Raw genomic sequence first — 27,948 nt, 5'->3', positions numbered from 1 at the left:
AATACTACAACATTTCCTAAGGACTAGAAGTGATGCAGCCCTCTCTGTCAGCACCATTTTTTTAAACATTAGATACAGTATAATTGTTTTTATTTTTTATTGGAGAAACAGGGCTGGCAGGTAGGATTTATGTAGGATTCCTCTCCCTCACACTTCAGTGCAGTAGGTGGCAGTAATGACCCATAACAGTGGATGCCATCCGTCGATAAACCCCACAGAAGAAGTTTACCGTCGGGTTGTTTTGACGATCTCATCTGCACACGTGACATATCCGCTCTTTTGGCGATTTTGTAGAAGAAGAAGAAGGCAGTGGGGCAGAACCTACCACTGCACTGAGGTATAATAAGAACGGACAGGACAGCCATTTTATTATCATAACATCCATGATCCATCCGAAATTCCAGTAACATATTTGGATTCCAGCGCAACCATGGGCCAGTGTGGGATTACTTCATCAAAGACAGTCCTGGTGTTTCTGAATCTAATATTCTGGGTAAAATATCACGAACTTGTTTCAAAACATGTATTTGACGCTAGGTAGTCAAGGTTGGGATTAATTACAGTACGCAACAGAAATTGCTAACGTTAGCTGCAGCAAAGAGAGGCGTCTGCTAACATTAGCTAGCTCACGTTAATTATCTACAAAATGAATATGTGGAGCTTTCCAACCATCTTGTCTAGGTTGTTTATTAAAATATACATTATTTCTGAAATGTATACTTTGCTGTTATTGCAAGCACGAGTAGAACAAGGACAAGTAGCCAGCAGATCCGACCCGTTAGTGGATAGGACAGCATTCCTGTATATACGACACTTTCCGTAAATGGCTGCTGTTGCCACATGCTAGCTAACTTGAGGAAGAGAACCACTACTAGTTTTAATTATACAATCTTCTCAGTGTAACAGTTGGGAAATGTGACAATTCAGAGTACAACGCATTTCCCATCTATGGATTAAAGTACATTTAACGAGTCATATCCCGGGCCGGTTTCGCGGTGTCAGAGACTAATGCAGCTGTGAGCAAGCGTGTCGGATCTGCTGGCTAGCGCTGGACAGGCTTTTTCCATTGTTGTTAGCTCTAGCTTTTAGCTAGCTAACCGTCTGATATTTACTGCTGCAATTGGTTGCATGAAAACTAGCGATATTTAATGTAAGAGTGCATAACGGTAGGTAAGACTATATGCACGATTGTAGTTTGTGCCAGTCAGTTTAGCAGAAAACGTATCACCACAGAGAACAATGACAAACATATTTGGTATCACTGTGAGAAACCTAGCTAGCCTGCTAGCTAACGCCTAGCCGCCATGCGCCGATGTCCCCGACATTTCATTGCAGTATCAGTGTTTTAACAAGTTAGTATTTCATATTGTTTAGGCCTAACCTCTCACCCAATCTCATCTGATAGTAGCCTGACGACTAACACTAAATTATTACGCTGCTCTGTCGTTCGCGATATACTTTTAATTACCGAGAAGAAATTAACGGTCGTAGAGTTTGGCCGGAGCAAGGAGTCCGGCAGCCAGACTTTTTTTTAATTTAATTTTTTTATTAATTTCAAATCAATACATAAAGCACATGAGGGAAAACAAGCATACATAGATTACAAACAATAAACAATCGAGCTTGGGGGTACAATATCACATTACAATTACACAAGGGCCTAAAGGGACATGCATATACTTACAATTCTAACAGCTTTTTTTGTTAGTAGAGCATTTAACTGTCTTAAAATACAGTTCAATTTATTTTTGTAGGGTACGAAAATGTGGTTTTCTGTTTGTAAATTTACATTTGTGTATATGAAATTTGGCCAAAAGAATAATGAAATTAATTACATAAAAATGATTCTGCTTATTTCTATTGTATGTAAAGAATCCAAACAGTATATCTCTCCACAATAGTGTAAAATCTTCATAAATGTGTTCAATTATAAACCTACTGATGTCTTGCCACAGTTTTCTTACATGCATACAATGCCAAAAAAGATGCTGTTTGGGTGGGTGGTCATTACAAAAGGAGCAATTTGAGTTGATGTTTTCCTTAAACTTTTTCATATAGTGGTTGGCAGGATAATATTTATGAATAATTTTAAAGGAAACTTCCTTAATTTTGTTAACAAGTAGGTGTAGATGTGTGTGGCAACATCCAAACTTTTTTCCCAACAGATATTATCAATAAATCCATTCCAATAAGGCATGACATAAGGTATAGATAGATACAACATCCTGCTGAAACAAGGTTCGTATCGCTCTGTTGTTGAATGGACCAAAAGAGAAACAAATCTTTCCTACTGATGAGTCAACAGGGTCAACAGAAGGTAGGCTCTGAGGGTCAGGTCTTGACATGTTCCTGAATAACATAGCAACACCTGAGGGAATGGCATCTAAAACAATTGCAAAATCTTTAGGTGTTACAGGGACCTTGTAAAGTGATAAGAATTCTTTATAACTGAGTAAAAGACCCTCTGCATTTACCAGTTGGCTCACCAATAGGATATTATTTCGGAACCAATATTCTAAAAACAGAGTTATTTTTATACAATATATCCCAATTATTCCATATATAATATCTGTGTGGAGAAACATTGTGTTTATAAATTAAGGACCATGACAAGAGAACCTGCCGATGAAAAGCAGAAAGTTTCACTGGAACTTTGTCAATATTATAATTGCAAAACAACATGAAGTTAAGGCCACCAAAAGTAGAGAAGACATGATGAGGAATAAAATTCCAGATAGAAGTGGGGTCCGGCAGCCAGACACATCTGATAGTGCTTGGTAATAGTGTGCTGCAATGTTCACTTAGCTTAACTTTACATGACTGAGGATTCCCTTTTATTTTATTTTTTTCCCAATTGTAATATAATAGCAAAAAACATAGGACATCACTACACATGTATATTTCTCTGAAGAAACATAAAATAGCATTAAAGTAAAATAATAAACAAGAAATAAAAATCGCTATCTATACATGAATTGCCAGTGACAACAGTTTTAAATGTTAAAGTACCTCAAATTAAATAGAATGTCAGGGGTTACAATATATTGTTTTTTTTAAATATTGACTAATTGTAGATATTTTATAAAATATTGGATTTCAAATAAAAATATATATTGCATTTAGGGATAGATTTCAAGTAGTTTTTTTATTTGAATAAGATATTACCTCATTGTAAATACATGGGTCATATTAATGAAAAAAAAAATGTAATTACTTAACTCACTTCAGAGTCACACTTTATCACAAAAATGGCATATGTCTAAATTCACGGACTTAAGAGGACAAGTTATGGCAAGGGTATATTTTGTGCAAGTTTTTAGTGAAACTGAGTATACCCTTGCTACACACCAGCAGCTAGCCAGTGACCACATACCAACATTGTTTTAACAAACACACATAAAGCCATGTCTGTCTGCACACAATATTGGGGTTTCTTTCTGATAAGCCAAAAAACTTTGGATGTTACATGCCACACTCTTTCTCTTGCTCTGTCTCCCTCTCACTGCCCTCTCTCTAGGCTGCAGCTGGAATTCTGTGTTACATTGGAGCCTATGTGTTCATCACATATGATGACTATGACCACTTCTTTGAGGATGTGTACACCTTGATCCCAGCGTCCATTATAATAGCAGTCGGGACTCTGCTGTTTATCATTGGGCTGATTGGATGCTGTGCCACAATACGGGAAAGCTCCTGCGGACTAACAGCTGTAAGTATTGAAATGCACATGGATACAAATGTAATTTGTATAATGCAAGTAAATGTAATTTCTTATCTTTGGACTAGATATTGAATTGATCATATCTCTTCTCTTTGCAGTTTGCTGTCATTCTCCTGCTGGTGTTTGTCACAGAAGTTGTTGTGGTTGTTATTGGCTATATCTACAGAGCTAGGGTTAGTATTGGCCTACTGTCTAGTGTCTTATCACACAAAAGCAATAGAAAAGGGTGAATGGGAATGCAGTTTGTTAGAATTGAATATGAATGTTACAATTCTTACACAGATGACATTGACGTTGTTGCTTGTACTCAGGTGGAAGATCAGGTGAACCACTCCATTCAGAAGGTGTATGATGAATACAATGGCACCAACACAGATGCCCCCAGCCGAGCCATCGACTATGTGCAGAGACAGGTGAGAACAACACCACTGGATTTATTTCTCCTGACATGTTAACAAAAAAATATGACTATAGGTGAGTTTGCAGGTGCCTACAGCAGTCTCTCTCTCTCCCCATCTCTCTCCTACCCTCTCCCCCGTCATAGCTCCACTGCTGTGGCATTCACAACTACTCTGACTGGAGGAATACTCGCTGGTTCAAGGAGTCCAGAAACAACAGTGTTCCAGTCAGCTGCTGTAAACCCAACATCAGCAACTGTACTGGAACCATGAGCCGGCCTGGTGACCTCTACCCAGAGGTAAGAGAGAACACGCACACCCAAGAGTTTCCTTTAACTGGTAAATAGCCCAATGAAAATAAATATGGTCTATAATTGGACCTTTGTAGCTCAGTTGGTAGAGCATGGCGCTTGTAACACCAAGGTAGTGGGTTTGAATCCCAGGACCACATCAACGTAAAATGTATGCACGCATGACTGTAAGTCACTTTGGATAAAAGTGTCAGCTAAATGGCATTTATAACAAATCCAATTGGCTATGAATGGTGATTGGTTCAGGTTGTCTTTCAATCGCATCATATCTCTACTATGCCTGGTTGTCTTGATATTGCGCTCTCACTAGCGAACTTACAGCATTGTATCAACTGGTACCGGCCCACAAGGTTTCCTGCACCTGTGAGTCTGAAAAGTGTTCACTGTATTTTAAAGAGAATTTACAGATGTCCACCAAGGAGGAATATTTAGATTAAGTCATTTTGCTTCCCTCTTCCTCCTAATCTAATGCCTAGTCAAGTAGCTTACAAATGCTGGATACCGTGCAAATCAAGTTAGCTAGATAGCTAACTAGCTACTGTACCAAGGATGGAGGCACAGAATTTATTTTTAAATTAACACTGAAACAGGATATTGTGCAAGGAGCCAACGTTCACTTCATAGGCCCTCATTTCTCCTTGCATATTTATTGTAGTCACTTGCATGTGGTGTCAATGAATTGTCAGTGGGGACTCCTAGAACACCATTACGTAACACATGACGGCATTCAAATGGGAATCTATTTGATTTGATTGGACATTCGACTCGCACATGTCTTTCCTAAAGAAAATACTGACATACACACACGTTTTTAATATTTGTCTTTTTTCCTCTAGGGCTGTGAAGCTCTTGTTGTGAAAAAGCTGAAAGAAATCATGATGTATGTCATTTGGGCTGCTCTGACCTTCGCTGCAATACAGGTAAACAAGATTGAATCCCCGAGCCGACAAGGTAAAAATCTGTCGTTCTTCCCCTGAACAGGGCAGTTAACCCACTGTTCCTAGGCCCATATTTGAGTCCTTCTGTAATAACATCTGAACCATGTGTACCAGGTGCATGTTAACTAGAGCTGCAGTAATGTCCTCCTGCAGTGGGAGTCTCTAGCCTAGTCGGCTGCTGCTGAGAAGCTGACCTGATTGTGTCAAATTACTTTTTCAATGTTTCAACACTACCTTACGGGGACATCACAACATGAGTTCTGCTGACCAGTCACTTCCCTTCTCCTTATGAGGATAACTTGATGTATTTGTGGAGTCACTGGATGTATAGTAATTATGAAATGCATGTTCAAATGCAGTCTCATGAGTCATAACAATGTAGAACGCTTCAGGTATCCCAAACAGCCACGGTTACCTCTGGGATGGGGGAGATCAGGAAGAAACATATCCACCAAAAAGGAGTAAAGTGGTAGAACACTCGAGGTTGAAGCACTCTGGTGGGTTTTAATATAGAGAGCCTTTATTCTCCAGGCATGAAGAGCATTTAAAAACCAGCCCTGATGAAGGCATGTGTCACATTGTGCAGGTGTTAATGCTCAATGTACCCGGTTAATGAAGACTAGAGTGCCTCGACCTGTGTTTTATTTCTACCTTTTTTGTAGGTATGATTCTTCTGGTTCTCCATTTTGTTCTCCTTCATTCGAAGAACTTCACTTCACACACCAAGTTCTCTTCAATTTATCGAATCACGTGTGATGGCATGGCACAAGGCTGGGACAGAAACCCTGCACTACTGTCGCTCTAGGAGCAGGACTCCTGGAAATTCTAGTCTTTCACAACAAGACTCAGTAGCTGGCCAGTGCACGTGAAATTTTATTCTGGGTGCAGCGGTGATGATAATGCTAACTATGCATACTGTTGTACTCCTCCATCTGCCCGTAGATGCTGGGGATGCTGTGTGCCTGTGTGGTGCTGTGCAGGAGGGGGCATGACCCGGCCTATGAGCTACTGGTCACTGGCGCAACCTACGCATGAGGAGGACACAGGCCCCGCCCGCACCAAGGGCTCCACCAATAAGAATGAAGAAAAGAAGCCTCACCTGACATGTCCACAATTTGTAGTTTTCAGCAGTAGTAAGCTCATGCACACCTTGCACAGGATAACTATTGGGTATACACTGGTGATGGGGGAGGGGGGATCTGTGAAAATAATTATTTATTGAACATGCTTTGTAACTTTATATTAATTTTAAATGTTGTTGTTTTTTAGACACTATGGAACGCCTAAGGCCAAAGTTGTTAAATGGTGAATTGATATTGTTTTTCTTTTAGCTCAAGAAATACAGCCTTGTCTATTTTCTTTTCCCTTTTGGGGCACAATGGATGATAACTACTGCTCAGTGCAATATGTGGAATGTACTCCTGTCTCCTGTCATTTTGCCCTATGACTAGAGCTCTGGAGGTATTTAAGGAATATTTAATCATGTGAATATTAGTACCTTTATCTATGAGGGACCCTGTAGTTTACCACTAAATTGTGAGTCAGTCAACCCATCTCCAGTCTCCATTCATATGTAGTGTAGAGGTACTTTACCAGTGTTACCTAAGACCCATGTGTAGATAGAGCTTTGTGTTACAAGTTGGTACATATGTAGGTGTTTTCTGACACACACATTCTAATACCAAGTATGAAAGGGAAGGGGTGAATCTCAATTGTATTTTCTTGAGTCCCTTGTCCTCTCTCCTTGCCTCCCTTTTAAAATGCATTGGAGGAGAAGATCCAAGTGGAGAAACCTCAGATCTGTGCATTGAGAAGCTGAGGAGGGAGGACATGAGGAATACAATTGAGATTCAACCCTGCCTGGGAATTTGATATAAACCACCAAAGAATTGGGTCTGGGACTGAGGGAGTCACTTTTGTTTTGTGTTTTTGTGGCATTGTGTATTATTTTTCAAACGGAAGTTGATATTTAGACTTGTAGCATTGCAGAAAATAATGTGAAACAAAATCATGTAAATAGATTGGGGAGAGGAAAGAACTTTGATTGAAATAAACCTCCTAAATTTAAACTAAAACATGTTTTATTGTTCACTGATGAATTGAAGCAGCACTTTTCAATGTATCCAAACTAAGGAAACTTCAAAGTAAACATTACATATTTTATTCATCAAATATCACATCAAATACAGTACAGCTGTTGGTCTTGATTCAGATACTTTTCTACTTTCTCTTGTAGATCACTTCTCAGGTTGGTGTAGACCAGTGCAGTTATTTTATCCTCACACATATTTACAATTGATACAGTTGGAAGTTTGACTTGTTTTCTGTATGGTATCTGAGATTCTCTACAGTGCTGTGAAAAAGTATTTGCCCCCTTTCTGATTTGTACTTTTTCATGTTTTTGATACTGAAAGTTTTCAGATCTTCAACCAAAACCTAATATTAGATTAAAGGGCCGGAGTTTACAAATGACGACAAATTAATATTTATTTTACTTATTTAATTAAAGTTATTCAATTCCCCTGTGTGAAAAAGTAATTGCCCCCCAACGCTCAATAACTGTTTGTGCCACCTGTAGCTACAATGACTGCAACCAAATGCTTCCTGTAGTTGATCAGTCTCACATTGCTGTGGAGGAATGTTGGCCCACTCTTGCATGCAGTACTGCTTTAACTCAGTGACATTTGTGGGTTTTCAAGCATGAATTGTTTGTTTCAAGTCCTGCCACAACATCAAAATTGGGATTAGGTCTGGACTTTGACTAGGCAATTCCAAAACAAAAAAATGGGATCCATATCATCCAAAAAGTTGATTCAAGTTTGCAAAAAAGCACATGCATGATCAACAAGACTCTTGAATGTTCTATGGACAGATGAGTCAAAAGTATAACTTTTTGGATGACATGGGTTCCATTATGTCTAGCGAAATCCAAACACTGCATTCTACAGTAAGAACCTTATACCCACGGTCAAGTATGGTAGTAGTGTGATGGTTTGGGTATGCTTTGCTGCCTCAGGACCTGGATGAGTTGATTAAATAGAAGGAACCATGAGTTCTGGTCTGTATCAGAATTCTACAGGAGAATGTCAGGCCATCTGTCTGTGAGCTGCATCTGGGTTATGCAGCAAGACAACGATCCAAAACTCAAGTCGACATGAAAAGCGCTAAAAAGCAACATGTGTTTTGGAATGGCCTAGTCAAAGTCCAGACCTAATCCCAATTGAGATGTTGTGGCAGGTCTTGAAACGAGAAGTTCATGCTTGAAAACCCACACGCCTCTGAGTTAAAGCATGGGACAAAATTCCTCCACAGCGATGTGAGTGATCAACAACTACAGGAAGCTTTTGGTTGGAGTCATTGCAGCTAAATGTGGCACAACTAGTTAGTTATTGAGTGTAAGGGGGCAATTTCTTTTTCACATGGGCATAACTTTGTTTATGAACTAAATGAAATAAGTATACAATTGTTGTTATTTGTTCACTCAGGTTCCCTTTATCTAATATTTGGTTTTGGTTGAAGATCTGATACAATTCAGTATAAAAAATGTGTAAAAGTAGAGAAAATTCAAAAGGGGTCGAACACTTTTTCACATCACTGTATGTATGCAGTAGGCCTGTTGGGTGAAAAGACTGACAATCTCTGGTGCAGCATAGCCTAATAGTTAATGGGGAACACACTGTCATGACTCATGTTCCAAGTCAGTTCAGTGAGTCATCTCTACTGCTGGAGAATCTATTAATCCGAAGTCTTGAACCAAGGATCAGAACATCTGAGTAAGAAGCAGAAAGGGGTCCGCATAGTAAGGTTTTGAAGACTACAGTATGTATGGGTGAGTGTGCATGAGTATGTGTGTGTGAATCCCTGTACCTGTGTGCATGAGTGTGTGCGTGTGTCCATGCATGAATGTGTGTGTGACTATGTCTAGACTTTGGCCAGGTAGGAGCCAGGTACCAGCCCAACTTGTCCGTTTCTCTCCACTGTCCACCAGCCGTCTTCACTCTGTTCTATCACCAACACCACATCCCCTTTAGACACTGACAGCTCATCTGGGTCCTGGGAGCACAGGGAACACATTGTTAGTAGTAACAGAAGTATGAAGCTTTGAATTACAGTATGGCTCATATACAGTACATACATACAGTATAATACAGAGCAGTGGAATAGTTTATGTAAACATGATCCATCAATATCTCAACTAGTTATATTTCATGTCAGCCGCATCACAGAGTTTTGTAACGACGTCTGTAACTTGACACCTGTAACTATGTGTGCAGGTTTCACCTGTAACATGACACATGTAACCGTGTGTGCAGGTTTCACCTGTAACTTGACACCTGTAACTGTTTGCAGGTTTCACCTGTAACTTGACACCTGTAACTGTTTGCAGGTTTCACCTGTAACTTAACACCTGTAACTGTGTGTGCAGGTTTCACCTGTAACTTAACACCTGTAACTGTGTGTGCAGGTTTCACCTGTAACTTGACACCTGTAACTGTGTGTGCAGGTTTCACCTGTGCAGAGTAGTCATAAAACACCATGAAGGTATCATCATCATCATCCTCATCAGTTGTCACTGCAGGCAGGGCAGCTGCAGACTGGAAGCCAGGTATGGATGCATACACTCCATCTGAACTCTCAGGCACTGTTTGACCAACAGTTGGCGCCGCTGGCTCGGAAGCTGAACCCTCACTGATACTCATCTTTGAACTAGAGTTTCGTGGCAGAAGATTGGAGAATCTGCACAAATATTTTTCATGTCACGTTCTCAAATATATGTGAATGTGTTGATGATGTATAGCTATGAGAATGTAGTGATACAATGTCCATATTAGAATTCCTATGCATTCAACTGTTATTCCAGTGTTACAAAGTGATAGAGCTTGTTTCATAGAAACACTATGGGGTGGTTTCCTGGACACAATTTAGCCTACTCCTCGATTGTCTTCAGGAAACTGCCCCTACGAGTCCCAAGTTCTGCCAGCTGACCTTTTCCTGACCCCTCCCCCTCCGAAGCGAGCGCTGCCGTTGTTGTCGCCAGTTGGTGATGGCTCCCTCTCATAGTAGTTCTCAAACACAATGGGGTCTAGAGAGAAGACGATGGAGGTCCACAGAACTTAAGCCTAGCCAATAGAGGTGTATTGCATATAATTTTTCAAATGGCAAATGTTATTCAGAGGAAAAGTTACACTTGAAAAGCAGAGACACACAGTACAAACCCGTTATAATTACTCTAAGAAGTGTTCGCCATTGGTGCCAATGTTGACAGCAACCCTGGCCCTTCACGCTCTGTCCTGTATTCAGTGAGCTTTTACCTGGTGGACTTGAACCTGTTGTCTTCATCTCTATGAAACAGTTGTTATCTGCTGTGATGTCACACGTCTCCAGAATATTCCTCACCTCCTCGTAAAACTGCAAAAAAAACACTTCTCATATTCATGCTCAGTCTTCAAAGAGGCTTCATTGATTTAAAATTGTTCTGGTTGACAAATAGGATCCATTTTGGTTGATCACCAGATACATTGCATGTTAGGTAGTGTAGTACTGGTACCAATAGAGTTTAATGTAGACAGTAGTTCATGGACCCATCCATAATCCATTTGCCTATCGTCTGAAGTGTGGTCATTGTTGAGCTCACCTCGTCGTCTTTGACACATTGCACAGAGAAGTGATTACAGTGGTCCCAGAGGACACACCTCAGGATAGTGATGCGGTCCACCTCCTGCTGCTGAAACACCTGGAACAGCAGAGACACACATACAGTACAAACCCTTAATCATCTATCCCTATATATACACACTGAACAAAAATATAAATGTAACATAAAGAGTTGGTCCCTTGTTTCATGAGATCCCAGAAATGTTCCAAACACACAAAAAAACGTATTTCTCTAAAATTTTGAGCACAAATTGGTTAACATCCCTGTTAGTGAGCATTTCTCCTTTGCCAAGATAATCCATCCACCTGACAGGTGTGGCATATCAAGAAGCTGATTAATTAGCATGCTTGTTACATAGGTGCACCTTGTGCTGGGGACAATAAAAGGCCACTCTAAAACGTGTAGTGTTCCACAGATCCATAGATTAGTGCCTAATCAATTTATTTAAATTGACTAATTTCCTTATATGAACTGTAACGCCGTAAAATAATTAAATTGTTGCATGTTACGTTTATATTTTTGTTAAGTAATCAATCTGGCTCAAAAGCGACTGCATACATTAAGGAGGCTAACCAGGCGTAACCAGGCTCTAAATAGCTTTACAAGCTACTGTAATAGCTGATTCATCAGGCTTACCTGCTCAATCGGTAACATTCAATATTGTGCTTTGAGAGGCATAGACTACACTGTTAGAACAGAAAGGTGCTATCTAGAACCTCAAAGGGATCTTCGGCTGACCTCATAGGATAACCTTTTTTGGTTCTGTGTAGAACATTCTGTGTAAAGGGTTCTACATGGAACCCAAAAGGGTTCTACCTAGAACCAAAAAGGCATCTTCAAAGGGTTCTCCTACGGGGAAAGCCGAAGAACCCTTTTAGGTTCTAGATAGCACCTTTTTGCTCTAACAGTGTAGTCTATTCTGGGGGGGGGGGGTGTTATACTGAGAAATATAGGCCTACTCAGACATACTGCGGAAGGGGGCGTGGTGTGCTGTGGTGTGAGGTCGTAGTTGCGCTAATAACAGTTGTGGGTGTGAAAAGTTGTTGCTGTGTAACAGAGAGCTCTAACCTCACACGTGCCCTTGTGTGTTCCCTCCCAGTCCTGACGAACTCTCTCCAGCTGCTCTACGTTCAACATGTATTGTTTCTCTGTACAGGTGGAGCACAAGAGAGGTTAGGGAATACTTTACATTTATTGCATCCTAAGCGCTCTTCTTTACTTGGATTACCATAATAAATACATGTTTTTTAAATAATCAGATCAATGATAATAAATTCGTAATGGATTTACAGATTCATTGATTCATTCATCCATTGATATCACCAATAAATAAATGTACAGTATATTGTATGGTATGATTCAGACCTGCTTCAGTGACGGCTTGTCTGCATTGCTTGGCCTTGTGTTGTACCTGAGAAAGACAGCAGTAGAGGAACTGGTCATGCTCTGAATCAAAACATGACTGCTAAACAACAAAATAAAAGAGACAGTTCTCCTTTAGAAGAAAATATCAGGATGTGTTCTCTTTACTCTCCTGACTCTCTGTTCCTCTACAGACCTCCATTTTCAGAATGCACACAGAACAAGCATTTCTAATAAATAGATAACTCAATTCCAGGAATTGACAGCATTTCATTGGACCTTCAATTGTAAATTACTTGCATTATAACCAACTCATAGACTCACAGAACCAGTCTAGTTAACGAAAAAATGAAGAGGTGGGTAAACTCTGCTCGCTGGTCGTGGTGAAAAAAGTAACACTTCCTATTCTTTCAATGCATTTTTCTGCAAAAGGTGGATGAACTGTTGGGCAAAAGAAAAAAGTGGGTAGACTGTGTTTACTTGTGCTTTCCTCCACTATACCACTGTTTTACTTGTAGTAGGAAAACAGTGACAAAGGGAACTGTTTCATAGGCTTCTCTGATACTGAGAAATTGAGTTGCAGTAGCACAACAATAACTACAGTGCATTCGGAGAGTATTCAGACTTTCCACATTTTGTTACGTTACAGCCTTATTCTAAAATGGATTACATTGTTACGTTACAGCCTTATTCTAAAATGGATTACATTGTTACGCTACAGCCTTATTCTAAAATAGATTACATTGTTACGTTACAGCCTTATTCTAAAATAGATTACATTGTTACGTTACAGCCTTATTCTAAAATGGATTACATTGTTACATTACAGCCTTATTCTAAAATGGATTACATTGTTACGTTACAGCCTTATTCTAAAATGGATTACATTGTTACATTACAGCCTTATTCTAAAATAGATTACATTGTTACATTACAGCCTTATTCTAAAATGGATTACATTGTTACATTACAGCCTTATTCTAAAATGGATTACATTGTTACATTACAGCCTTATTCTAAAAAAGATTACATTGTTACATTACAGCCTTATTCTAAAATGGATTACATTGTTACATTACAGCCTTATTCTAAAATGGATTACATTGTTACATTACAGCCTTATTCTAAACTGGATTACATTGTTACGTTACAGCCTTATTCTAAAATGGATTACATTGTTACGTTACAGCCTTATTCTAAAATAGATTACATTGTTACGTTACAGCCTTATTCTAAACTGGATTACATTGTTACGTTACAGCCTTATTCTAAACTGGATTACATTGTTACGTTACAGCCTTATTCTAAAATAGATTACATTGTTACGTTACAGCCTTATTCTAAACTGGATTACATTGTTACGTTACAGCCTTATTCTAAAATAGATTACATTGTTACGTTACAGCCTTATTCTAAACTGGATTACATTGTTACGTTACAGCCTTATTCTAAACTGGATTACATTGTTACGTTACAGCCTTATTCTAAAATGGATTACATTGTTACGTTACAGCCTTATTCTAAAATGGATTACATTGTTACATTACAGCCTTATTCTAAAATGGATTACATTGTTACGTTACAGCCTTATTCTAAAATGGATTACATTGTTACGTTACAGCCTTATTCTAAAATGGATTACATTGTTACGTTACAGCCTTATTCTAAAATGGATTACATTGTTACATTACAGCCTTATTCTAAAATGGATTACATTGTTACATTACAGCCTTATTCTAAAATGGATTACATTGTTACGTTACAGCCTTATTCTAAAATGGATTACATTGTTACGTTACAGCCTTATTCTAAAATGGATTACATTGTTACGTTACAGCCTTATTCTAAAATGGATTACATTGTTACGTTACAGCCTTATTCTAAAATGGATTACATTGTTTTTTTGTGTCATCAATCCACACACAATACCCCATAATGACAAAGCAAAACAGGTTTTTACACTTTTTGCAAATTTATAAAAAACATTTTATTTTTAAATATTACATTTACATTACTATTCAGATCCTTTACTCAGGATTTTGTTGCAGCACCTTTGATAATGATCACAGACAGAGTCTTCTTGGGTATAACGCTACAATGGATGATCAACGGAAACATGATGCACTTGAGCTCAATTTTGAGTCTCATAGCAAAGGGTCTGAATACTTATTAAAATAAGGTATTTCTATTGTTATTGTTAATACATTTGCAAACATTTTATGAAAACCTGTTTTCGCTTTGTCATTATGGATTATTGTGTAGAGACTGATGAGTAAAAAATATATATAATTGAATCAATTTTAGAATAAGGCTGTAACGTAACTAAATGTAGAAAAAGTGAAGGGGTTTGAATACTTTCTGAATGCACTGAATAACGAGGCGTATTACATGTGTATAATTGCAGGGTTGGCAGTGGTGTTACCTTCTCAGACTGGTTTGGTGTTGTGGCTGTGTGTGTGTATAGTTCCAGGGTTTGGGGAGGTGGTGTTACTTTCTCAGACTGTTTGGGGGCTGTGTGTTTGTATAGTTCCAGGGTTTGGGGAGGTGGTGTTACTTTCTCAGACTGTTTGGGGGCTGTGTGTTTGTATAGACTGGTTGGGGGCTGTGTGTTTGTATAGTTCCAGGGTTTGGGGAGGTGGTGTTACTTTCTCAGACTGGTTGGGGGCTGTGTGTTTGCATAGTTCCCGGGTTTGGGGAGGTGGTGTTACTTTCTCAGACTGCTTGGGGGCTGTGTGTTTGTATAGTTCCAGGGTTTGGGGAGGTGGTGTTACTTTCTCAGACTGTTTGGGGGCTGTGTGTTTGTATAGTTCCAGGGTTTGGGGAGGTGGTGTTACCTTCTCAGACTGTTTGGGGGCTGTGTGTTTGTATAGTTCCAGGGTTTGGGGAGGTGGTGTTACTTTCTCAGACTGTTTGGGGGCTGTGTGTTTGTATAGTTCCAGGGTTTGGGGAGGTGGTGTTACCTTCTCAGACTGTTTTGTTGTTGTGGCTGTGGTGCTCCTGTCAGCAAGCTGCTCTGCCTCGTCTGCTTCTTTACATTTCTGCTCATAGGACTTCTTAGACTGGAGATGGACAGAAGAGACATTCAGGGAATCATCATTGAAGCAGCCACAGTGGTCTGTGGTGTCATGTTTTATGTAACAATCAATTAAAACAGTAGCAATGTTGGATCTCTGTAAAACTGTATGCAACTGTATGCAATGTCAAAATGGTGAATGGTGCTGTCCTCACTTAGCAGTTTAAGCAAACATTTAGGTCAATATGTATTTCTGGCTTCAGGGCGGCAGGGTTAGAGCGTTGGATTAGCTTCACGGTTGTTTCTTTGTTTGTTGTTTTGTTGGCGACATTTAACAAATAAAAGGAAAATGTACGCACACCACGCTGCACCTTGGTCTCCTTTCAACGACGTCTGTGACAGAACTACCCACCACAAAAGGACCAAGCAGCATGGTAAAAAGGAGGACTGGGCATGGGATGACATCTTGAACGGCAAAGGATCCTGGACATGGGAGGAGATCCTGGCCGGAAGGGATCGCCTTCCATGGGAACAGGTGGAAGCTACCAGGAAGGCGGAGGCAGCTGGTAAAGGGGCCCATCTTTACGAGGGAACACGGCTAGCAAGGAAGCCCGAGAGGCACACGGGGAGATTGGCAGAGTAGGGTTATAGACCTGAGCCAACTCCCCGTGCTTACCGTGGCGAGCATCGTACTGGTCAGGCACCGTGTTATGCGGTGGAGCGCACGGTGTCTCCAGTGAGCGTTCACAGCCCGGTGCGCTACCTTCCAGCTCCCCGAATCGGCCGGGCTAGAGTGGGCACCCAGCCAGGTCGGAGGGTGCCGGCTCAGCGCATCTGGCCACCAGTACGTCTCTACGGCCCAGGATATCCTGCGCCGGCTCTGCGCACTGTATCTCCGGTGCGTCTGCACAGCCCAGTGCGTCCTGTGCCTGCGCCCCGCACGTGCCGGGCCAAAGTAACCATCCAGCCAGGACGGGTTGTGCAGGCTCTATGCTCGAGACCTCCAGTGTGCCTCCACGGCCCAGTGTGCCCTGTGCCAGCTCCCAGAACCAGGCCTCCTGTATGTCTTCCCAGCCTGGTGAGTCCTGTGCCTGATCCCAGAGCCTCCAGTGATTATCCATGGCACGAAGCCTCCAGTGAGGATCCATGGCACGAAGCCTCCAGTGATAATCCATGGCACGAAGCCTCCAGTGATGATCCATGGCACGAAGCCTCCAGTGATGATCCATGGCACAAAGCCTCCAGTGATGATCCATGGCACGAAGCCTCCAGTGATGATCCAAGGCAAGAAGCCTCCATTGATGATCCATGGCATGAAGCCTCCAGTGATGATCCATGGCACGAAGCCTCCATTGCTGATCCATGGCAAGAAGCCTCCAGTGATGATCCATGGCACGAAGCCTCCAGTGATGATCCATGGCACGAAGCCTCCAGTGAGTAGTCATGGCACGAAGCCTCCAGTGAGGAGTCATGCCACGAAGCCTCCAACGACGGCCTCCAGTCCGGAGCCTCCAGCGACAACCTCCAGTCCGGAGCCTCCAGCGACGGCCTCCAGTCCGGGAGCCTCCAGTCCAGGAGCCTCCAGCGACGGCCTCCAGTCCGGACCGTCCAGCGACGGCCTCCAGCGACATCCTCCAGCGACATCCTTCAGTCCGGAGCCTCCAGCGACATTCTCAAGTCCGGAGCCTCCAGAGACGGTCTCCAGTCCGGAGCCTCCAGCGACGGCCTCCAGTCCGGGGCCTGCAACGAGGGTGCCCAGTCCAGGGCCCACAGAGAGGGTCCCTAGTCCAGGGTCAGCGGCGAGGGTCCCCACACCAGAGGCGCTACCAAAGTGGGGTGAGCCAGAGGTGGAGCGGGGTCTACGTCCCGCACCAGAGCCGCCACCGCAGATAGATGCCCACCTGGACCCTCCCCTATAGGTTCAGGTTTTGCGGCCGGAGTCCGCACCTTTGGGGGCGGGGGGTACTGTCACGCCCTGACCTGAGAGAGCCTTTTTATGTCTCTATTTTGGTTTGGTCAGGGTGTGATTTGGGTGGGCATTCTAGGTTTTGTTTTCTAGGTTTCTTTATTTCTATGTTTTGGCCGGGTATGGTTCTCAGGGACAGCTGTCTATTGTTGTCTCTGATTGGGAATCATACTTAGGTAGCCCTTTTTCCCTCCTTTCAGTGTGGGTAGTTATCTTTGTTAGTGGCACTATAACCCTGTAAGCTTCACGGTTGTTTCTTCGTTTGTTGTTTTGTTGGCGACATTTAACAAATAAAAGGAAAATGTACGCTCACCACGCTGCACCTTGGTCTCCTTTCAACGACGGCCGTGACACATAGGATAGGGTTATACAGTGCCTTCGGAAAGTATTCAGGCCCCTTGACCCTTTCAACATTTTGTTGCGTTACATCCTTATTCTAAAATTGATTAAATAAAAAAGGATATCCTCAGCAATCTACACACAATACCCCATAATTACAAAGTGAAAACATGTTTGTAGAATTTTTTTTGCAAATGTATTAAAATAAAAAACAGTATTCAGACGCTTTGCTATGAAACTCTAAATTGAGTACAGGTGCATCCTGTTTCCACTGATCATCCTTGAGATGTTTCTTCAACTTGATTGGAGTCCACCTGTAGTAAATTCAATTGATTGGATATGAGTTGTAAAGTCACACACCTGTCAAATAAGGTCCTACAGTTGACAGTGTATGTCAGAGCAAAAACCAAGCCATGAGGTTGAAGGAATTGTCTGTAGAGTTCTGAGACAGGATTGTGTCGAGGCACAGATCTGGGGAAGGGTACAAAAACATTTCTGCAACATTGAAGGTCCCAAGAACATAGTGGCCTCCATCATTCTTAAATGGAAGAAGTTTGGACACTAAGACTCTTCATAGAGCTGGCCGCCCAGCCAATCGAGGGAGAACTCAGGACCTTAGACTGGGATGAAGGTTCACCTTCCAACAAGACAATGACCCTAAGCACACAGCCAAGATAACGCAGGAGTGTCTTTGGGACAAGTCTCTGAATGTCCTTGAGTGGCCCAGCCAGAGCCCGGACATGAACCCAATCAAACATCTCTGGAGACTGAAAATAGCTGTGCAGGGACTGCGGTTGAAAATTAGCCGGCTGGCTAAAACCGGCACTTTTACTGAAACATTGATTAATGTGCACTGTCCCTGTAAAAATAAAAAACTTAACTCAAACTCCCCATCCAACCTGACTTGAGAGGATCTGCTGAGAAGAATGGGAGAAACTCCCCAAATACAGGTGTGCCAAGCGTCATAGCCAAGAATACTCAAGGCTGTAATCACTGCCAAAGGTTCTTCCACAAAGTACTGAGTAAAGGGTCTAAATGCTTATGTGAATGTAATATTTCAGATTTTTATTTTTAATACATTTGCAAAAATGTGTAAAAAACGTTTTTTTCTTTGTCATTATGGGGTATTGTGTGTAGATTGATGAGGGAAAGAAAACAATTTAATCAATTTTAAAAGTCAAGGGTTCTACTTTCCGAAGGCACTGTATACAGGATGTTATACAGGGTGTAAGTATGATACTGTAATGATACTCACAAAAATAGGCCCAAGTTTATGTATATTTGAGCAATAAGGCCCGAGGAGATGTGATATGTGGACAATATACCACAGCTAAGGACTGTTCTTACCCTCTATGCAACGCGGAGTGCCTGGAATACAGCCCCTTAACTGTGATATATTGACCATATACCACAAACCCCCGAAGTGCCTTATTCATATTTTATAAACTGGTTACCAACGTAATTAGAGCAGTAAAAATACATGTTTTTGTCATACCCGTACGGTTTGAAATACCAGCCATCAGGGCTCTAATCATCTGGTTTATAATTGAGCATAAATCATAGGACTATGAGAGGTGAGATATGTATTGATGCAGACCAAAATGTTCATTTTCAAGGCCTGTGTTATCCTACCAGTTCCCCCACTATAATAGGGCCAAAGTCTGTGGTTGGTGTGTGAGTGTGTGTGTCTATACTTTGTTTCCTACCCTCTTCCTCTTGCAGAATTGCACTGTGATGTATGTTCTCTCTTGGGTAGCTCACCCATCTCTGAGAGGTAGCTAGGTCTACTGGGTGTAATTTCAGCCTTCCTCTTTTCTGGGTATGAACTCTACACTGCGCTCTTAGAAAAACGAGTTCCAAAAGGGTTCTTTGGCTGTCCCCATAGGAGAACCCTTTTTGGTTCCAGCTAGAACCCTTTTGGTTTTCAGGTGGAATCGTTTTGGGTTCAATGTAGAACACTCTGTGGAAAGGGTTCTACATGGAAACCAAAAGGGTTCTACCAGGAACCCGTAGGCTTCTTCAAAGGATACTCATTTTACATTTAAGTCATTTAGCAGATGCTCTTATTCAGTGACTTACAGGAGCAATTATGGTTAAGTGCTTTGCTCAAGGGCACGTAGGCAGATTTTTCACCTAGTCTGCTCTGAGATTCAAACCACTGACCTTTCAGTTACTGGCCCAATGCTCTTAAATGCTAGACAACCTGCCACCTGTCTCCTATGGGGACATCCGAAGCACCCTTAAATTCTAGATACCTTTTTTTCTAACCGTGTGGATAAAGTCCCACTTTCAGACTGTTCTATTACCCTCTGTGTATGTACCTCTGTACTTAAGCTGACTTACTAAGTAAGCATGTTATTCCCTGAGTAAATAGTATGCCTACCTCCATGGTCTTCTTGTATAAGGACACCTTCATCTTCTGAACTTTCTCCATAATCCCCTCAAACTGAACGAGGATAAACAACATGGTTGAAATTTACTGGCACCTCATAAATACAGGTTTTCAAAATGGATTTTCAAAATGAAATAAGCACTCAATAACACATTTCAAACCTTCCTCCTCTGTTCTTTCTGCCGCTCTCTGAATATTTCCATCTTCTTGATCTCTTCCCGTAACATTCCGGATAGCTGGATATGCAGATTCCCGATGTTTTCAATTTCTGTCAAAGAAAACAGTTATTTTAGTAAACTGTCATTGGGCTTTGTTGTGAACGATGCAGTAGACAGGATAAACTTACGTGTTTTAAGTTGATCAAAGGAGGCTTTCAGAGTGCTGAAAAAATAGGAATGATGCATTTATCAATAACAGGTAGTGTAGCATACTAAATACTAGTTAAACACAGTATGCATAAACAGATTGCCAAATCACTGCATTCAACTGTATCTAGATATCAATGACTTGTCATGGTTCCACCTGTCACCAGAGGGCAGCAGAGACCGTCCTATAGACATTAACGACACTCTGGTGTGTCCGATTTATTCATCATGATTTCCCTGTTAAAAGAGGTGTGTTTTCTGTTGTCCTTTGCAGAAGCTTGAATTGTTTACCGTGTGCGTTCATTTCCTGAGTGAGTTTTTGAGACTTAGTGTTTGTTGTTTTTTCATGTGTACTGTGATCCTGCGGCTACCGTTTCTCAGTAAAGTATGTTAATCCTTAACCACTGATTCCTCGTCTGTTCTCTTCTCTTCACCTGGGTCCAACCTTACCGTGTCACAGCAAGCTTCTGCACCAAACATGGACCCAGCCGAGATCACCCAGATCAAGAATGTTGTAACCCACCAAGGAGCACTGCTGGGGTGGCAAGAACAAATCTCCCAAATATCAGAGACCCTCCAGGCACTTACCGACTCCCTCCAAACACAGTCCAACCTCAACCCAAGAGGGGCCAATGTCGCCCAGTGCTACAGATGATACCGTAGTTCCTCCAGGGAACCTGCACCGGGAACCCAAGATCCCAGCCCCCGAGTGGTATGACGGCCACCCAGGAGGATGCAAGGGGTTCCTTCCTCATTCAGTGTTCTCTGGTGTTTGAGCTACAGTCCTCCTCGTTCCACACCGATCGGCCATGATCGCCTACATCATCTCTCTACTCTCGGGCAAGGCCCTGGCGTGGGAAATGGCAGTGTGGGAACAGCAGCCAGCATCCTGCAGCTCCAGATTAGCCTTCATTGCTGAGTTACAAATCTTCGACCACCCAGTCGGCGGAAGAGAAGCAGCCAGCCGACTGTTCAACATCTGCCAAGGGGCCAGACCAGTTGCTGACTTCGGCATTGAGTTCCACAACCTCGCCTCCAAGAGTGTGTGGAATACGGAGGTCCTGGAAACTGCTTTCCACCAGGGTTTGTCTAACTCCAAGGATGAACTGGCCTCTTGGGAACTGGGAGAGGACCTTGAGTCCCTGATAATACTGGCAATAAGGATCGCCATCTCCGTGCTATATGTCCAGAGCTGACGAGAAACGCCAGGACAAGGGGAGAGCCTGACGAGCTGTGCAGCTACCTCTCAGTCACCGTCTGTCACTACTCGCAACCCTCCACTGGGACAACCGTCAGCACCAGATTCAATCCTTCATGGACTCCGGGACCACATATAATTTTATTGATCAGGACTACACCAGATAATTACCAATCACCTGCGTGAAGTGTCCCATCCCTCTGCAGATTCAAGCCCTCAATGTATGGCCCATTTGCTCCGGTCAGGTGGAATATCAGACCAAGCCCATTCTACTGCAGGCTGGGGTGAAACACTCAGAGACTCAGTTTTCTTTTGATCACTGCTCCTGAGAACCCCCTTATCCTAGGGTACCCCTGGTTAGCACTACATAACCCACTATTATCCTGGTCCAAGGGACACCTACTAGACTGGGGTAAGGACTGCCAGAATAAATGTCTAAGACCCCCACCAAGAGCCTTGCAGTGTCCTCCTGCATCCATTGAAGTCCAAGACTTCTCCACTCTCCCTCCTGAATACTTCGACCTCCCTGAGGCCTGCAGTAATAGGCAAGCCGCCACCCTTCTTCCACATCGTTCATACGACTGCCATAGAACTCCTACCCGGCTCCACACCTACCCAGGGCCATCTGTACTATCTCTCAACCCCTGAAGCCGCAGTCATGGACAATTACATCTGGGAGTCGCTAGAGGCAGGTTTCATTAGCCCCTCTACATCCCTAGCTGGTGCAGGCTTCTTTGTGGGTAAGAAGGATGGAGGCCTGCGTCCTTGCATTGATTATAGAGGGCTGAACTGGATTATGATCAAGAATCGTTACCACTGATGTCCGCCGTCTTGGAGTTGGCCCAATTCTTCACCAAATTGGACCGCCGCAATGCTTAAAATCTGGTGAGAATCAGGAAGATGAGTGGAAAACTGCCTTTAACACCCCTAGTGGACACTATGAGTATTTAATAATGCCCTTCGGATTATCGAACTCACCGGCAGTCTTTCAAGCATTGATCAATGACACTCAAATCGGTTTCTTTGTTTACCTCAACAACATCCGGATCTTCTCCAAAACCCTTCCAGAACACATACTGCACGTCCACCAAGTCCTGAGACGCCTCCTGCAGAGCCAACTATATGTCAACATGGAGAAGTGTGAGTTCCACATATCCCAAGTTTCCTTCCTGGGTCACATTATCTCTACCACAGGCATCCAAATGGACCCCAAAAAGGTTGAGGCGGTCGCCCACTGTCCCCGTCCCACCTCACTCAAGCAGGCCCAGTGGTTCCTCGGGTTAAACCATTTTTACAGGCGTTTTATAAGCAACTTTGGTGCAGTGGCAGCGCCTCTCACTGTCCTAACCCGCATGTCAATGGGGTAGGCCGTCATTGTAAATAAGAATTTGTTCGTAACTGACTTGCCTAGTTAAATAAAGTTGACATTGTTTTTTTTAAAGTCCCAGACCCATTTTTGCTAGACTCCTGAGGTTGACAGGGCATTCATAGAGCTTAAGGGATGTTTCACCTCTGGACCCATCCTCGTTCATCCTGATCCTACTCTGCCCTTTGTAGTAGAGGTGGACGCCTCGGACACCGGAGCAGGGGTGGTCCTTTCACAGCAGAACGAAGAGGACAAGAAACTGCACCCACGCGCCTTTCTCGCCAGTAGAACGTAACTACAATGTAGGCAACTGTGAGCTCATTCAAGAAGCCAAGAGGTTGAACGCTCGCCAGGCTAGGTGGGCTCTGTTTTTTAACAGGTTCGATTTAACACTAGCCTATCGCCCGGGATCCAAGAATCAGAAAGCAGGCGCCCTGTCCCACCAACACGATACCTCTAACGAGGAGAGGGACTCCAGGCCATCATCCCCAGCTCCCGCATTGTGGACTCTGTGATATGGAGTATTGAGACCACGGTCCGACAAGCTCAGACACGAGAACCTGACCCAAGGCGATTTTCCTGTTAAGAGGTGTGTTTTCTGTTGTCCTTTGCAGAAGCTTGAATTGTTTACTGTGTGCATTTGTTTCCTGAGTGAGTTTTCAAGACTTAGTGTTTGTTGTTTCAAGTGTACTGTGATCCTGCGGCTACCGTTTCTCAGTAAATTATGATGTTTATCCTTAACCACTGATTCCTTGTCTGGTCTCTTCTCTTCGTCCAACTTTACCATGTCACATGACTGGCTTATTAGCAATGGTGTAAAGATTAACTGTGTGAACAGGAAACTGGATTGAGGATGCACACACACACATTTTCTCTCTCTCTCTCTCTCTCTCTCTCTCTCTCTCTCTGTTGGAAATGATTCCACGAGGGCTAGAATGTGTGACTTAATGGCATTGAAACCTGACTCTATCATTATTATGTTCTAAATACCACTATTGTTCTATTGACTACCTATTATATTCCCTGTGAAGTGGTTGTGGCATATAAGCAAGTAGCAGGCGTGCCACACCAGGTATTGGCAAATTATTTAAAGAAAAAAAAAGAACATTACATTTGATTTGGGCCGATGTCCCCCCAATGTTATTTGTATCTGTTATGACAGCATTTTGGCTAACTTGTGCATAGTAGGTATTATGGTCCAAACATATCATCTCTATATCAGCCTCCAGTATTTATGCTGCAGTAGTTTGTGTCGGGGGGGGCTAGGGTCAGTTTGTTATATCTGGAGTACTTCTCCTGTCCTATTCGGTGTCCTGTGTGAATCTAAGTGTGCGTTCTCTAATTCTCTCCTTCTCTCTTTCTTTCTCTCTCTCGGAGGACCTGAGCCCTAGGACCATGCCCCAGGACTACCTGACATGATGACTCCTTGCTGTCCCCAGTCCACCTGGCCGTGCTGCTGCTCCAGTTTCAACTGACCTGAGCCCTAGGACCATGCCCCAGAACTACCTGACATGATGACTCCTTGCTGTTCCCAGTCCACCTGACCGTGCTGCTGCTCCAGTTTCAACTGTTCTGCCTTATTATTATTCGACCATGCTGGTCATTTATGAACATTTGAACATCTTGGCCATGTTCTGTTATAATCTCCACCCGGCACAGCCAGAAGAGGACTGGCCACCCCACATAGCCTGGTTCCTCTCTAGGTTTCTTCCTAGGTTTTGGCTTTTCTAGGGAGTTTTTCCTAGCCACTGTGCTTCTACACCTGCATTGCTTGCTGTTTGGGGTTTTAGGCTGGGTTTCTGTACAGCACTTTGAGATGTCAGCTGATGTAAGAAGGGCTATATAAATACATTTGATTTGATTTGATATATGTACGTAACCAGCCATTTACCTGATCTCTGTCTGCCCCCCAGCTTTACGTGCTATTGTCACCAGATCCTTCCCATACCTCTCTTCTGCCATGGCCCTGTAGACAGACAAACAGGCAGACTTAAAAGTGCTGTGTTTTGTAGAGTGTAGACCAATCTTTGAGTTGTATGAACATTCCGATTCGGTGTGCAATCACTGCGTACATTTTGTATGAAGTTTTAATGACGTCAGAGAAACCCTACCTCATTTTCAGCAGTTCCTCCACATCTTTGCACATCCGCCTGCCATCACATAGTCTCTGAATCAGAACCTCATAGCCCTGATGATTAGTGAAATCAACTCCCTACAGAGAGAGAAAGAGAGGTGTTGTAATCCAGTTACACAACAATAGTTACAAAATAAACGTTTGACTCAAACTGCCCAGTGGTTTGTCTCTGTATTTAGTGGCACATACTGAACAGTTAGATTTCACAGAAGTTGGAACTTGTTTAGGGATTGGTTCCCATAGAATGGGGTCTAGTGTCTTTACAACATGGTATATGAACCTGGTGAAATTCACAAAGCATTTAAGATTGATATTACGTTTCACTGAAATGTGCATTGCGTCATACCTTGTTACAGTACTTACAAACAGACAACATAGTCAGAGGACTGTCCAGAGGACCATAGAATATTCACTTTGAACAACTTTTAGTTGCAGACAGCATAATAGAAACCCATTTAATATGTTCTCTTTCATGTCTGAAGATGACAGGTAGATTATCAACTGTTGCCTTGGATGCAAATCTATCTGGACAATGAGAGGGCTAAATTCATAACCACCGTGAGCAGGAAGGGAGCCAAAGCAAACAACACCTCAGGGAACATCTGTGCAAAAATACTATGATACCTCACAAGTTAAACAGAATATAACAGATGTGGAAATTGTGGTGAAAGCACAGTGCCTATCCTACAGTACCTATCATACAGTGCCTATCCTACAGTACCTATCCTACAGTGCCTATCCTACAGTACCTATCCTACAGTGCCTATCCTACAGTGCCTATCCTACAGTGCCTATCCTACAGTGCATATCTAAGGGGTTAGCAGTAAGAGTTGAACCCAGACCTTTCCAGCTTTCCCACAGCACTCAGTTCAGTTCCAAATTTCATTGGCATGTCGTTACTGTGGACATCATATTCTGTCAGACAACTGTCACATTTTAGAAGCCTAATGCTGTTTGCTTTAAAAGGCTCACTACACTTTCAAGTCTGTAAATGACTGAGAATGAACAAAATACTAATATTTCTGGATAGAGAGATTTTAAATGAGTTATCAGCAGACTATCTAGTTACACACACCAACGCAGGACATCAAGAGACAATGGTAGTAGACTGAGGGAACTTACCCAAAAGGCATCTTTATACAGCAAGGGAGTCATTCTGTGTTATACATGCACTTCCTCAAAGTTGAATGTTAATATCCTCTTTATCAACGTTTCCAAAAAACATAAACCACTTCAGTTTAACAGATTCCTTATTGAGATCCAAAAAAAAGTATATACATATATATGAAGGACAACTCCAGAATACCTCAGCTGTTATAACTGCAATACCACTGTTGAACTTTGAATTGGTCTTGAATGAGGAAGAAGTACCCTGTGATGTCACTATCCACAGACACAGCCTCTTGCTGAGATATGTAGATAACTACAGTTTTGATTATTATTTGAATAATAGATCATATAGAATTTCAGACCTAAAACGGATTCACATACTATATTGGGCACAGATTGTGCCCTTGCTCATGAAGAATAGCCATTGGTTTGATTATATCCAGGGTGTATCACATCTGACCGTGATCTGATTCCCATAGGGTGGCGCACAATTGTCCCAGCGTCGTCCGGGTTTGGCCGGGGTAGGCCATCATTGTAAATAATAATTTGTTCTAAATTAAATGACTTGCCTAGTTAAATAAAGGTTCAACAAATACATTAAAATGTATTATAATTAATATCTGTATAAATATAGTTTTTTTTATTTATGTTTAATAATATGTTTGACATGCCTACACAGTAAGTGCTTTCCCAATTAACTGCTGCTTGTAAAAGCCATCATATCCACCTGTGAACATCAGACAACTAACTGAACTTTAACAGCTAACAAATACCGACCTCTAGTGGTGTACTCAGGGAGATACATAAACCATCACCTTGAAAGTTGAAACAACGTAGCAGGACAACTTTAAACATTAGGCCTACATGTTGTGGTTAAATATTCAAGTTATTGAAAAGGGCCATGCAGGTAAAATGCCATCAAAGGGAAGGGAGGTAAACCAAGAGGCAGAATGATGTCGAGGTTCGATTCAAGAATTGAGAGCGTTGATTTTTATTTTCTGGTCATCTGATGTGTATTTTTTTCAACGACTTGCTAAATAGGCTTAGCCTACGCTCGTACCTATGACAAGATGACTGCGTCATCCTTCAGAATGGACATCCCATGGACTGGACATAGTAAGGCATGTATACGTTTGATACATTTTTCATTTCATTACATCTTTGCCCATTGGTATAGGCCTTAGTATCACATTAAGGTACTTGTCCCCAATAACTGTTTTTTTTTGTTGCATTTATACACTGGAATATGGAGTATTGTTTTTCTAATTTCAAAGAGGTAGTGCAAATAAACATACTTTATTCAGATTAGGGCTACAATAAATTAATGTTTCACAATATGACCACAAGAGGGAGACACATACCTTTTCTGCTCTCCTCATGGCACTAAGCATTAACCGACAATAAAATACTGTATAGGTCCACCAAATCCCACTAGACAGAAAATCGACCCAAAACCTAAATCTCAGTTTTATGTCGAAATTGTGCCCTGGGCATGTGTGACTGAGGACATGGTAACACATGGATGAACAAACACATGAAAGCCTATTGATTTTCAGAGTGAGAAAGGATAGCTGTGTGGTGTCTCAGTCTCTCACTGTCCTCCTGATCAATAAGATCTGTGAAAATCCGAAGCTTCTCTCTCTCTCTTAGCAGGGGAATCACCTAGTTACTGTTATCTA

The 27,948-nt window shown here is 42.1% G+C and overlaps 2 protein-coding genes across 3 annotated transcripts; one reads left to right on the top strand and one right to left on the bottom strand.

The window, feature by feature from the left end:
- The first annotated feature begins 156 nt into the window (after positions 1 to 156).
- Positions 157 to 7,443, top strand: LOC110526641 (tetraspanin-3). Its single transcript, XM_021607786.3, has 7 exons — positions 157 to 493; positions 3,518 to 3,709; positions 3,820 to 3,894; positions 4,033 to 4,134; positions 4,266 to 4,418; positions 5,267 to 5,350; positions 6,311 to 7,443. Exons 1-7 carry the CDS (start codon positions 431 to 433, stop codon positions 6,401 to 6,403), a joined length of 762 nt encoding a protein of 253 aa, XP_021463461.1. The 5' UTR covers positions 157 to 430; the 3' UTR covers positions 6,404 to 7,443.
- A 70-nt stretch (positions 7,444 to 7,513) lies between these two features.
- Positions 7,514 to 26,781, bottom strand: LOC110526640 (proline-serine-threonine phosphatase-interacting protein 1). Of its 2 annotated transcripts, none has more exons than XM_036981011.2 (14): positions 26,282 to 26,781; positions 25,137 to 25,237; positions 24,917 to 24,991; positions 20,443 to 20,477; positions 20,258 to 20,364; positions 20,088 to 20,150; positions 15,347 to 15,445; positions 12,390 to 12,435; positions 12,093 to 12,172; positions 11,004 to 11,102; positions 10,681 to 10,777; positions 10,355 to 10,451; positions 9,880 to 10,105; positions 7,514 to 9,421 (listed from the first exon to the last, which is right to left on the bottom strand). In XM_036981011.2, exons 1-14 carry the CDS (start codon positions 26,312 to 26,314, stop codon positions 9,290 to 9,292), a joined length of 1,290 nt encoding a protein of 429 aa, XP_036836906.2. In that variant the 5' UTR covers positions 26,315 to 26,781; the 3' UTR covers positions 7,514 to 9,289. The 2 variants fall into 2 exon arrangements, with proteins under 2 accessions (XP_036836906.2, XP_036836907.2); XM_036981012.2 differs by having other exon boundaries at positions 9,880 to 10,075; positions 26,282 to 26,762.
- Positions 26,782 to 27,948: the final 1,167 nt, after the last annotated feature.

Source organism: Oncorhynchus mykiss, chromosome 6 (assembly GCF_057628025.1).
Source record: "Oncorhynchus mykiss isolate SJ-2025 chromosome 6, ASM5762802v1, whole genome shotgun sequence".
In the NCBI taxonomy this organism is placed as follows: Eukaryota; Metazoa; Chordata; class Actinopteri; order Salmoniformes; family Salmonidae; genus Oncorhynchus; species Oncorhynchus mykiss.
The sequence above is the reverse complement of the archived record's forward strand: the minus strand, read 5'-3'. Positions and strand labels throughout refer to the sequence as shown.